At 39.8% G+C, this 14,205-nt stretch overlaps 1 protein-coding gene across 1 annotated transcript in view; it reads left to right on the top strand.

Annotated features, from left to right (window-relative positions):
- Positions 1–14,205, top strand: part of GUCY2F (guanylate cyclase 2F, retinal) — a 166,381-nt gene that overhangs the window by 40,613 nt on the left and 111,563 nt on the right. Inside the window, 2 exon segments of the mRNA XM_045994808.1 lie at positions 1,338–1,471; positions 7,903–7,992. Of these exon segments, the coding sequence (XP_045850764.1) occupies positions 1,338–1,471; positions 7,903–7,992 (224 nt within the window).

The following is a 14,205-nucleotide window of genomic DNA, read 5'->3' as shown; positions in this document are numbered from 1 at the left end:
ATAGTTTACTAGTTACTAGCTAGTACCTTGGAACTTCGTGATAGTCTTGTCTTGATAGAATGAACTTAACTTGGGGCTAAATCAACTAGTTATCTTCAGTTTATCAATGACCATTAAGAGCAGAGTATGTGAAAGTACTTAAGATTTGTTTTTATTGGCAAGCAAGAGTGAAGCAGAGCGTGGTGCGTTCGAAAAAACACAAGACTGGGAATGGTAATATCCATGTTCCTTTTCCAGTGTCTATAGCCCTCACTAGGTCTCTATTTCCTTGTTGTAAAGTGAGGGTGTTAGAGTTGTGTGGGGGCTAGTCTACACAATAATAGCTCTGAATTACTGTAATTTCAAGAAAGGCACATTTGGAGATATGGAGAAGAATATGAGGAATCTGTTGATTTATGATTTTTTTCATATGAAACAAGTCTGCTGGTTTAGTTGAAGATGAAGCTGGTCGATTTTAAAGGTTACTACAGATTACAGGTAACTCTTCCTCTTGTCATTCAACGGTGCACTTCCTGGTCCTCTTTTACCAGACTTATGTGTACAAGTTAACAAATCAAGGAATAAGGAACTTGGTCTGTTTAAGCATCAGACTCATAAATCATGGGCAGACAATCTACTCACTCTCTACTGTCTTCCTGCTTTCTGGGATACCTTCTGCCATTAATCTTGCCTGCACAATGAAGGCTGCCATTCAAGATGGTATAACAAAAGGGGCCAGGTGTGAGAGCCAGAAGAGTGGGATTATGTGCTAGTTCTGTTATTGATTTTTTCCAAAATGTTAGATGCTTTTGTTCTTATTTTTGTCTATAGAGTGAGGATCCCAGATTAAATTATGACTGGTGTTCTTCTCTGCCCCGCAAATTTCTGATTCCTTTTTTTAACATTTTTTTATTTATTCATTTGAGAGAGAGAGAGAGAAAGAGAATCTGTGACAGAGGGGGAAGTGAGACAGAAGGAGAGGGAGAAGCAGACTCCCTACTTGATCGCAGGACCCTGGAGTCATGACCTGAGCCAAAGGCAGATGCTTCACTGACTGAGCCACCCAAGCATCCTCCAAATCAGAGATCAAATCTTTTTTAGGAGATGGAGGTACCTGTGAACGTTTACCTTTCTTTCATGGTATACAGAGGAGAAGCATGATTAACAAACCTAGCCTTAAAAAAGTTGTGCTGGGGGATGGGCAAATTAATCTCATGCTTACACAGTTCAACTCATATAGTTACTATCTGAGGAAAAAAAAAGGAAAGCCAGATGAGCACAGTATCTATACCATAGTTCATTGCTTTGTCCTAAATCATGGGAGTTTGTTTATAACCTTTTTTTCCTAATCCTTTCACAGAGAGGAAGTTGTACCAGTGTCAGCTTCCAGATCACCTCAGAAGTCCAAAGTGGAAGGTCTCCAAGGCTCCCCTTTTCCTCAGGGAGTCTAACTCCAGCTACCTATGAAAACTCCAACATATCCATTTATGAGGTAGGCTATTCAACAGCTATCTTACTTGTTGCCTTCTTCGTTTTTAAAATGAGACAGCGATTTAGGACTTAGTCTTTGGGTAAAAATATTGAGGCTTTTGGAAAGTCTTTCCAGTTTTTTGTTCGCTATCCACTCATGGACTTGTGTCGTTAACCTTTTGGACAATGATTTTCCTCAACAACTGCTCTACTTATTTATAATTTCATTAATCTTTCAAATCCATCTATTTATTGTGCATGTGAAAAAATAGTCAGGGGGTGCCTGGGTGGCTCAGTCAGTTAAGTGTCTGCCTTCGGCTTGGGTCGTGATCCCAGGGTCCTGGGATCGAGCCCCATATCAGGCTCCCTGCTCAGTGGGGAGCCTGCTTCTTCCTCTCCAGCTTCCCCTTGCTTGTGTTCCCTCTCTCACTATCTCTCTCTGTCATAAATAATTAAAAAATAATTAAAGTCTTTAAAAAAAAGTCAGCAGATCCATACAGTTTATCATGTCATTCATTCTAGAAGATAGGGTATAATAATAGAAGAAATGACTTCCTGGCTTCCTGACTTCCTGAGTCACCTGTTTGTGATGGAATGTCTAGAAATATGTTTGTGTAGAGTTTTGGGCAACCCCTTCCCTTCAAATTCTAGTTGTTCTTCCTATACCTGTTATCCTCTGACATTATTGAAATCTTTTAAAAATTATTTCTTTTTTTCCTCAGCCTGTGCTGTTTATTGGAGTAACAGGTGACCTTCTGCTGTGTAAAATGGAAATCTTTTTTTTTTAATTTCACTTAAGTTTCTGTCTTTCAAGTTTAAGAGGCCACCCCTGGCCCCTTGTTCTTAGATACTGGAATTTGGCAACCAGAACAAATCTTGCAACAGCTGGAGAGATGAACTGTTTCTTCTCAGCAGGAAAGAGTTAAGCAAGGGGTAAGAGGGAAACTAGTCCCTCCTGAGTGATGCCTTTCCAGTGTGGTTTCCTTGTTTTGTTTGAAGATACTCCCAAAAGAAGCAAACACTTTCAACTTCAATAGTAACTACAAAGAAAGTCCAAAATAGGACAGAATGAGTTTTTTGACTGGTGAACGTATTGAATTTTCTGAGTGAGTGCTCTCCTCCATTGGCCAAATAATTGCCAGATGCCTAAACGCCAAGACTGGCATGGTTTATATTTGCTCAGTGTACCTGAGGGCTCTGACTTAAATTTGTAGCAGGAAACCTCCGGATCTTGCCTCGAAGCTCATTGACTCAAAGAGGAGATTTGCTTCAAGTGTAAACTTGCAGTTTTGGGGAATTGACAGCTCTACTCTCTCAATGACCAAAACCAAGATAATCACTTAGCTTTTAAATGTCAAATGCAGTGGGCTGATGGCTTTATGAGTATACGGACACTGCTAAGATTCTGAAATAAATTTCAGTAACTAGGGTGGTCTCTTCGTTTTTTATCTGTAAAATGAGGGGTTGAACCAAATTTTTAATCATGGATACTCATTGGAATCTCCATGGAAACCTGAAAAACATACCTGTGCCTAACCTCTGCCACTAGTAACTATGATTTGGTTGGTATGGGGTGGGCTCAGGCATTGGAATTTTTTTCAAGATTCCCTGTGTATGTAGCCAGGGTTGGGGATGGATGGATGAGGGGTTTTTTTTTTTTTTTTTAAAGATTTTATTTATTTATTTGACAGATAGAGATCACAAGTAGGGAGAGACGCAGGCATAGAGAGAGAGAGAGAGGAGGAAGCAGGCTCCCCGCCAAGCAGAGAGCCCGATGCGGGGCTCGATCCCAGGATGCTGGGATCATGACCTGAGCGAAAGGCAGAGGCTTAACCCACTGAGCCACCCAGGCGCCCCGGGTTAAGAGATCTTGAAGGCCTCTTCTGGCTCAGATATACTATATGACTCTCTGACGCTGTGGAAGAATTTATGTATCGAGTTGTGGTATGCTTTGTTTGGTGGAGACAGAAGGTTATAGTGTAGAATTGAGAAGGGGAAAAAATAAACATCTGTACATAACTGGCCTATAAGAATCTGTCAGATATTTCCACCTCTTGGAAGGAGGCAGAGAGCTGAGTTAGTTCCCATAATGACTATTGCTCAGTCAGAGCATGAGGATTTCTCAACTGTCGAGGCCAAAGGGAGCCTTTATCTGCACAAAAGAAGGGTGGTACTGAGAGTAATACCACACCATGAAGTCAAGATTAGGCTGATGGCAGGGTGTGAAGGAAAACCGCAGAAGAGGAAAACTGCCTGTCTAGAGCTGAAGAGGACTGTAGGAAGGAGCGTAAGTTAGTTGAACCAACAGATCAAACAAAGAGGTTCAGTGTGCTTTCTGAAATGGTCCTCTGTTGGGAGTGTTTTTTTTTGTTTTGTTTTTTTTTTGTTTTGTTTTGTTTTGGTTTTTTTTTGTATATTTTATTTTCATTTTATTTATTTTTTTCAGTGTAACAGTATTCATTCTTTTTGCACAACACCCAGTGCTCCATGCAAAACGTGCCCTCCCCATTACCCACCACCTGTTCCCCCAACCTCCCACCCCTGACCCTTCAAAACCCTCAGGTTGCCCCAACCTCTGTTGGGAGTGTTTTAAAGAAGATTCGTTATCTAGATTCTGTGTGAAATAAATCAGCTTTTCATAAGAATTGTCACTGGAATGTCTGCAAGTTCCAGCTAATGGGCCTGGAGGAGCAGATGACTAATAGCAAAGGACAGGTTTCCCAAAGGACAGGAATTTCTATCAGTGATTCCCACTTGGATTCCACACAGAGATGCATCCCTACCTTAGCAACTGGACCAGAAAATCCACCCTTCTTTCATAGATTCTCTTTGAGAGAGGAGAGGAAAGCCAGGTGAGCAGACCACTGGGAAGAGAAAACTCCCCAGATCTGGTGGGAACATGTCACCGTCTGCTCTGATAGCCACAGTCTAGGGGAGAGGGGCAAGATGGGCATGAATGCAACCCTGATAGGCTCAGCGAGAACTCACTGAACTTACCCTTCCTCCTAATCTCTGACTCCTTCTGCCTCTCAAACTCTCCCTATGTTTTCCCCTTTGTCTCCTTTCTCTCACCCCTCTCCCCGCACAGCCTCCCCATCATCTTCCTTTCCCAGAGCCTTTTTTCTTCTACTTTCCCACCTTCTTCTATATCTCCTAGAGCTCTGTCTCCACGCACCTCCACCATCTCCTTTCCACCAACCACTTCTCTCATCACAGATTGTCTAGCTCTGTCCTTTAGAAAACTGGGGCTCAGACCAACAAAGTGGTTGCTCTGAGGCCACCCCTGGATTTGCGGCACAGCCAGATCCAGGACCTAGTTCTCTTGACTCTTAGTTAATGCTCCGTGGCCTTAGTGCAAAACTGATGGACTTTAAATTACTTCTAAAAACTTTAGTGGCTAGAGTTGGATGTTTCTTCCTCTTAATTAAAAAGTGAATGATGAATGAAGTATTTTATCATTCTCTCTCTTAAAAGAAAAAACAAAACAAATAATGCATGTGTGGTGAAGATAAAACCTGCCTGTTTCCTTCCTTTTCCTCATTATTCATGAAGTAGGACACACACAGACTCAATAAAAATCTGTTTATAAAGTTTGTGAGAACTATTTAAATCTTAAAATAAATACACACAAATCCCCCAAACCAAAGAAAGCCATGAGAGAAAAGAGCAATAAAGTAGAAAGTGGAAAGTGGAAGACCTTGGTTCTGTTACTACCTAGCCTTCTGACCTTGGGCAAGTCACTTCATCTCTTTAGACTTCTGTTTCTTTACCAAAATATGAAGGGATTAGAACAGGGATACCCAAGACTCTTTCCAGCTCTCAAATTTGATGATTTGGCTGGGGGAAAAAAAAAGGCCGGCTTAATTATCTCTAAAAGGTAATAAGCCAGAGAGAGGCTAATCCCTCTCTGCAATAAGGCTGACTCCAGGAAGACAGTATCAGGTACTGGTTAGAGGCAGAGTTAGGGTTGCCAGTCCTGATGTTCAGGTTGTGCACTGCACAAGGGCATCCATATTTAAGAGGGTACTATTCACATTACAGACATGTACTAACTTAGAGTGGTGCAGGGTTGGGCAGAGAGGTTCTGACCTCCAGGCTAGCTCAGAAACAAGGCAGTGGGGGTGGGGGTGAGTTCTCATAGCTACATTTATATGTGTACACTCGACTATGCATATACATAGCCTCTGGTAAAATAAAACATATGTGCACCTTATTATATGCTATCTTGACTATTTCCCAGGAGTTTTTTGAGGTTACTCCTTTCTTCTGCCTAATATTCTTGGAGGTCCAATTTCAGCTTCTCTCCTCCACTTCTACAGCCTGACTCCAAACCTGACAAAGAGGCTCCACCTGGCAGGCAGGGGTTGGTGGTATGCAGACCAGCCATGCTGCCAGTGGAATGTGTTCCCTGGTATCTGGAGGATGTAAGAGTAAATGAGGGCGTGGCACATGCATGGATGTTTTCAACCAGGGCTGCCGCCCAACATCGCCTGGGTGCCACCAGCTGTAAAATTATATTCTCACATGTTGATTTGTTTATTCATTGTTCCTCGTGGGAAAATACCCTTTCTAATTAGCACAAAGGCACCTTAACAGCTAGTAGTGACAGTGGCCACGGAAAATGGTTGCAAAGGTGCTGGAAAGGCTTTATTGCCCACCACTATATCCCGCAAGTTTGCTGGTTTTGTGAATTCCCAGTTAGAATTTTTGTCTTTTGGCTGAAACCTTGGCTTTGATCCCTGTAGAGAGCAAAGTCCCCTGAAGGCTAAGCCTTCGAGCTCGAGCTCGGGTCTGGCCCCCTGACTCCTATGATTAAGGAAGCTAAGTGTCGGGTGGAGCCTGAGAGCCTTTCTAACCAGTTCCCAGGTGACTGTGATGCAGCTGGTCTGGGACCAGGCTCAGAGAAATTCCCAGCAAGAGACCAGGAAGGCTGCCTTTCATGCTTGGCCATTTTGCTGCAGGCAGGTGCGGATCCTGGACTAAACTTGCTGGACTCTGTGGGCACTGAACCTGGCTGGCACAGTTCTGCTCAGCTGCCAAAGACCTCCAAGAGCCATTCCCTAGTTAAAGGGTTTCAAGCTCCTCGGCTCGAAGATGCCCTCTAACCCAGAGTGTGGGTGTGGAACTCAGATGCCCGAAGCTCCCGTTACTAGCCTTTGCCTCTGGCAGGCTCCAGATGCAGTGCTACAGCTGGATATATTCCTTAATAAGAGAATGCTTACACTCTCTTCCTGGAATTTGACTGCACAGAGCTCTCTGCTTTATTCTCTCTCCTTGCCGACAAATTGGTGCAGCCTGAAATGGAATCTCCAGGCTATAGGTAATAGATGTGAAAGCACTTTGAAGGGTAAAGAGCGCTGTGAAAATGCAAGGCATTATTATTATTATCAGGGAGAAAAAGGAATCTATATTTGTATTGCTTTTCTAAAAAAATTTGGGTCGGACAGAAATGAAATAGGGCTTGATGACTGATTAGTCCTTGAGGCTATGAACAGAGAAGAAAATTATCAATCAGGTGCTGATGTTAAAGTAAAGACAATAAAATAATTGTTTTTGACTTGACAGCAGCCTTAGAAATAGAGGCTTTGTACTTAAAAAGTCAGAAATAGACTTCTGAAAGAGTCTAGTTTACACATATTACTAAGGTAGTACATTTGTGCATCCAAATAACAAATGTTTAATCTACACTAAAGCCAACTGGTTTATGATTGAAGCATAAGAGGCCCCCAAAATAGCCTGGCCTAGAGGAGAAAAATGGAGCAAGGTAAATGCAGAAAACATTTGCTGCATTACATCTCCCACCATGGATGCCTGAAGGCAGTAAGAATTGCAACCACCAACCATCATCATTAATTGTGGCGAACCCAGTGCTACATCACTTAGCTATGAATAAGTGAAATGACCTAGCACTTTCTACAGTTAGTGAAAGGAGTCATTGCAGACAACAATATCTTTTCTTTTCTGAAGTCTGCCTATCTGCTGTGGTGTCCCTGTCTTTAGTTAACTGGAATTTTTACCATTCATTTCTTTGCATGACCTCATTTTTAAAGATTTGATTTATCTATCATCTATCTGTCTATCTATCAACTATCTATTTATTAGGACAGAGAGAGTGAGTGATAGGGGGAGGGTCAGAGGGAGAGGGAGAAAGAAACTCAAGCAGACTCTCCGAGGAGCATGGAGCCTGATGCTGGGCTTTATCTCACCACCCTGAGTTCATAACCTGAGGAGAAATTAGGAGTCTGATGCTTAGCTGACTGAGCCACCCTGGTGTCCCTGCGTGACCTCATTTTTAGCTCAGATACAGTGTGTCCATGTGGTGGAGCGTGATGGAGGAAGAACAAAGCCTGTTTGGGTTGATGATCTGATTATAAACCCTTCATATGGAAGGGACATTGCTCTAGAGCTGTTGGCAACTAAGTCTCATCACTCTTCTCTGCCTTTTCTTTCTAGGGTGATTGGGTGTGGCTGAAAAAGTTCCCCTTTGGAGGTTTTGGAGACCTTAAGCCCATCAAATCCAGTGCAAGTGACATGTTTGAAATGGTATGAGAAATCTTTGTTTATGTACATTCCCACTAAAACCAATCCTTTCTCCAAAGTAACTAACACCAGCTGTTAGGAAGACCCTTAACAAGTCAGTGTGGGGAATACTGCGACTGTCTTGATATGACCATGTGATGCTATGGCAGAAATATGGACTCTGAAGTCAAAGAGACATGAAGGATTCCCTTCCTAGCTCTACCCACTTAAGAGCTATTTTAACTTAGGCAAGTCACCTAAACCCCTGGGTCTTACTTTCCTTATTTGTAAAGGAAGTATATTAATGTCTACTTCCAGGGTTGGCATGAGGATTAAAAGAGACAATACACGTATAGCATCTTGCGCATTTCCTGACATATAACTTCTTTGTAAAATGGTTGCTATTATGATTATTATTAAGTACATATCCCATAATCATTCAGAATCTCCAGTTGCCAGGCCTAGAAAAGTCATCTTGTAATTATGACTTGCATAAGAAAAATGGTGATTTCCCAAGTCCCACTGATTTTGTTTAAAGAGTCCTTGGGTGGTTTGTTTAAGGGAGCAGTGTGTAGATAAGGCAGGGATGAGGAGGATTCCAGCCAAACCATTTAAAATCTTGGCTCCTTCTTGAGCTTTGAGTCTATAAAAGATTCACAGAGACTGTCTCTGGTTCCTTCAGATTCAGAAGAGTGGGAGTTTTAGAAAGTAATAATGGATTTCTTCACATCTATGAAGCAGGCAACTTCAAATCAATCCAACAGGTATGAATCAGACACCTGCTACATCCCAAGCACTGTACAAGTGATAAAACAAAGGAGAGGAGGAAATGGGAGATATGTGGCTTACCGTGGACAGAGTGCATCCCAGGGATCAGATGAGATGCTGTGATTTGGTATTTCTCTTAGGTGTGGTTTTGATGTTGGCGCTGACGTTAAAATAATGAGAGATGAAATCAGAAGGGCGACCAACATCAAAGCTAGAATAGGTAATCCCACACTGGTTTGATGATCCAGGATGCTATACAGAGAGCTAACTTCAAAGTTGGATACCTAAGAGGGTCAAACTTAGGGGAAATAAGATAGGTATTGACCCAAGATAGAATGTGTCCATGACTTTTGGGTAACTTTTGATTTTTATATGATCTCAAACTTATAAAAGTGCTGCAAGAATAATTCAAGGTATTCCTGTATACCCTACCCAGATTAAGCAATTGTTCACATTTTGCCTACTTTTCATTCTCTGTAAGCTTATGTATATTATTTTTTCTGAACCATTTCAAACTAAGGTGTAAACATCCCACCCTTTAACTTCTAAGTACATCAGTGTGTATTTCCTTTAAAAGGCATTCTTGTATGTAACTATGGTATAATTATCAAAATTGGAAAATTGAACATTGATATAATAATATATAACTATTGTCCATATTTTAATTTTATCCATTTTATCAATGGTCAAAATAAATGGTAGCTAATTTTCCAGTTTCCAGTTTCCAATTTTCCAGTTTCCAATCCAGGATCACGTATTATATTTAGTTGTCATGTCACCTTAGTGCCTTTCATTTGGAACAGTTTCTCAGCCTTTCTTTGTTTTTTCTTCACCTGGATTTTTTGGGAAGAATTCAGATCAGTGATTTGGTAGATAGTCTCTCAGTTTGGGTTTATCCCATGTTCCTTGTGGTTAGATTTAGTTTATGCATCTTTAGCCAGAATACTAGAAAAGTGATGTTATGCTTTTCAGTACTTTTTATCAGGAGGCATACAATATCAATTGTCACATTGTGATGTTAATTTTGATTACTTGGTTTAGGTGGTTTCAAAATCTACAAAATCTCTCCAGTATAGTTACTGTCTTTTTCCCATTGTAATTAGCACATAATCTGTAAACTGATACTTTAAGTTTGTGTAAATATCTTGTTTTTCATCAAACTTTTGCTCACTAGTTTTAGGACCCATTGATTTTCTTTTTTTTCTCTCTCTCTCTTTTAAACATTTTCAACATTTTAATTCAATTAATTAACACGTAATGTCTTATATTGGTTTTAGAGGTACCCATTGATTTTCTAACTCCAGTATTCTTTCTGTGTTTATCAGTTGGTGTTGTAAGAAAGAGCCTTACCTTTTCTACTATTTATTTATTCATTTATTTATATCAATGTGCATGTACCGATTTAAATTTTATTCAAATCTATCATCTATCTAAAACCATGAATTTATAGTAATACTTCTAATTATAACTGAATGCCACAGAGTTAATTTTGTCCTTTCCCTTTTCCATACGGTGACTCCATTCTTAAATAGTGAGAAAACTGGCTCCCATTATTCTCATAACATCTTTTTACATGTCCCCTTACTGACTCACGTGGCCATATCAGGTGCAGATAACAACTCAACTCTAGGGACAAGGCCAGAGTTTTCCAGAATTTATCATGTGAAAGGCCCCAATTCCTTTCTAGTACTTTTATAAAGCAGGAGATAGAACTCACTGGGCCATCACTTTGTGTCCAACACTGCACATAAGTTAACCACTTATGTGCCTTCATGATGTTAAAATGTTGGGACTGGATACTAGAAGCCAGACTGGAAAGCGATCTTGGTGAGCCAGCTATAGAAAGGAGCCCCTCACAGTGAGATGGATGTTGTTGAAAGGCAAACAGTTGGCGTTTGAAGGCCAAAGGACTGATAACTTTCAACATCCCTTTAGGGCCTTAATTTCTGCAAAAGTGTATGTAGGAAAATCAAGCTGTATATCCCAGGCTCATGCTCTTCACAACCATCTACAACTGTCTGGCATATTTCCTGTGCCACCTAATACCTCGGTTACTTTGTTTTTTTGCCATATAATCTCTAATCATCTTTTTTTCCACTCCACTTTGGCCACCCACTGCTATTATTATACCCTGGGCTCTGTCATCATCTCTAATTGCTACTGAAAATGCTTTGCCTCCAAAATCATAGATTCAGACATCATACTCTGACTGTATCCTCCCTTTGTTTCACCTGTGCCTGTATTTTACATCAGGTCTTCCTGCCTACTGACCTCTGCTTTCTTCCAACCCACAAACTCTTCTTTTCTTTTCTTTTGTGTTAATTTTGTGTTAATTTTAGATTCCATAAGCCATCATTTGAACACATTCTTATTTCTCACTTTCTGGTCAAACATATCTGCAAAATTCAGATTCTGGACAATCTTAACTCTTGACTTTCTCTGTGCTCGCACTCGAATAGCTAAGTATTGTGGCAGAAAGTCATGCAATAAGGTATATTGTTTTCACTATAAATTCATGTTTTTCTTCTTAAAATGTTTTTTTTTACCACTGTCTTTTAAGTCCATTATACTTTGTTAGTTTGCTTTCTACAACTCATACTTCAGAGATTTTTCCATGCTCCTTCAACCTCCAATGTTCTTTTCCTCTATTTTGACTATTACCATCCTGCTCCAAACCACCATCAACTTCCACTAGAGCTAATGCAATTATCTTTTTTTTTATGAAGATGAGTAATTTTCTAAAAAGCCATTTTAGGCTCACCACAAAATTGAATAGGAAGTGCAGAGTTCCCATATGCCTGCTGCCCAAACTACACACTTGGCCTCCCTTACTATCAACATCCTGAACCAGAGTGGTACATTTGTCATAAATGATGAACACCTTGATACATCATTATCACCCAAAGTCCATAGTTTACTTTAGAGCTCACTCTTGGTGTTGTATTTTCTGTGGGCTTTGACAAATGTATAATGACATGTATCTACCATAATAGTAACATGCAGAATAGTTTCAATGCCCTAAAAATTCTCTGTGCTCCACTTATTCATACCTCCCTCTCCCTAATCCCTGGCAGCCACTGGTAATTGTCTTTTAACTACTCTCTCCACATCTACTTTTATCACTCTCAAATCTTTTCTCCATTTTGCAAAGTGGTCTTTTCAAAATAGAATCTGATCTTGTCAGTTTTCTACTCAAATCTCTTTAAATAGATGCCTATTACTCTTTTCTTTGTGTGACGATTTTAAATTACAGGTTCAATTTCTGGAAGAGATAGTGGACTATTAAAACCTTTTATTTCCTTTTGTACCACTTCTGGTAAGTTATGGCGTAAAAGACAATTGTCCATTTCATATACGCTGTGAAACTGACTGGCACAAAGATGTACCTAATATGCTCATGCAATCTTCTAAGTAGCCTTGGGATCTATAGTGATGCCCCCTTTTCATTCTTGATATTGATAATTTGTGTTTTCTCCCTCTTGATCAGTTTTGCTAGAAGACTATTGATTTTTTTTAAATCTTTCCCAAAGATCAATTTTTGGTTTTGCTGATTTTTCTCTAGTGTCTGTGTACTTTCTATTTCATTGATTTATATTGCTATTTCCTTCATTCTACTTTCTGTGGTTTTTTTAAAAGATTCTTTTATTTAGTCATTTGAGAGAGACAGAGAGCAAGCAAAGCATGAGCAGGGGGGGAGGGGCAGAAGGAGAGGGAGACACAGACTCCCACTGAGCAGGGTGCCCCACACATGGGGCTCCATCCCAGGACCCAGGATCATGATCTGAGCTGAAGGCAGACACTTAACTTACTGAGCCACCCAGGCACCCCACTTTCTATGTATTTAATTTGTTGGTCTTTCTAATTCTTAAAACTGGAAACCTTCCTTATGTTCTAATATAGTCACTTAAAGGTAGAAAATTCCTTCTAAATACTACTTCAGCTATCTCCTGGAAATCTTTCTTTTCTTTTTAAAAACTTTTTATTATGGAAAATAGCAAACACATATGAAATAAGCAGAATAATATAACCAAACTCCATATTCCCATCATCCAGCTTAAAAAAATTACCAACATTCTACCATTATTTCATCTCTAACTTGGTTATTATTGCTATTGTTATTATTTTGCATTTGAAGTACTATTATATACATTGAAGTGCCTATATTATAGATATATGATTTTGATAAAAGGATATGCCCATATAGTCTAGATGGTTATCGTGATATGGAATAGGGATCAGCAAACTATGGCCCATGCGCCAAATCTGTCCATAGCCTGTTTCTTTTTTAAAGATTTTATTTATTTATTTGACAGAAAGAGAGAGATCACAAGTAGGCAGAGAGGCAGGCAGAGAGAGAGGGGGAAGCAGGCTCCCCACTGAGCAAAGAGCCCAATGTGGTCCTCCACCCCAGGAGCCTGGGATCATGACCTAAGCAAAGGCAGAAGCCCAACCCACTGAGCCACCGAGGTGCCCCTGTCCTGTCTTTCACAGCGTGGGGGCTAAAACTGCTTTTCCATTTTTAAATGACTGTAAAAACAAAAAACAAAAAGGGGAAAACAAAGCTTATACAACAGAAATAGTATATGATTTCCAAAAATAAAATATTTATTATATGTACCTTTATAGAAAAAGAATGCTGATCCATAATATGAAACATTTCTTTCTCTCCAGAAAGTTCCTTTCTGTTCGTCAGTAAATCTGAGCCCCCCCCAACAAAGAGGGAACCACTGTTCCAGGGTTATCCTATTGTAGATTAATTTTGCTTCTTCTATAACCTCATACAAGTGGTATCATACAGCATCCCAAATAATACTAATCCATGTTATTGTGTGTGTATAAATAGCTTGTTCTTTTCATTGATGAGTAGTATTCAATTGTATGAATACAGCAGAATTTAATGATGTATTTTCCTGTTGACGGGAATTTGGGCTGATTCCAATTTTATCTATTGTGAATAAAGCTGTTAGGATATGCTTTTTACAAGTCTCTCTTTTTTAAACAAGTCTTTTTTATGGACACATATTTTAATTTCTCTTGGTTAAACACATAGGAGTGGAATTTCCATGTTAAAGTTAGTGTACATTTACATTTATAAGATGCTATCAAACCTTTTCCCATTTTAATTTCCTGCATGCAAGTTATGAGAGTTTCCTTTGCTCTACATCATCAGCAATATTTGATACTCTCAGTATTTATAGTTTTAGCCATTCTAGTGGGTTTATAGGGGTATCTTCTTGGTTTTTAAAGAAAAAAATTTTTATTAAGTAATCTCTGTGCTCAAGATGGGGCTTGAATTCATGACCCTGAGATCAAGAGTTGCATGCTTTACCAACTGAGCCAGCCAGGTACATCTCATCGGTTTTAAAAAATTTTTCTTTTTTCCATTGAATATTTTTTCCTGTTTTGTCGAAGATTATTTCACCATAGAGTTGAGGGTCCATATCTGGGCTCTCCACTCTGTTCCACTGG

This window comes from Meles meles, chromosome X, assembly GCF_922984935.1.
Source record: "Meles meles chromosome X, mMelMel3.1 paternal haplotype, whole genome shotgun sequence".
Lineage (NCBI taxonomy): Eukaryota > Metazoa > Chordata > Mammalia > Carnivora > Mustelidae > Meles > Meles meles.
The sequence above is the reverse complement of the archived record's forward strand: the minus strand, read 5'-3'. Positions and strand labels throughout refer to the sequence as shown.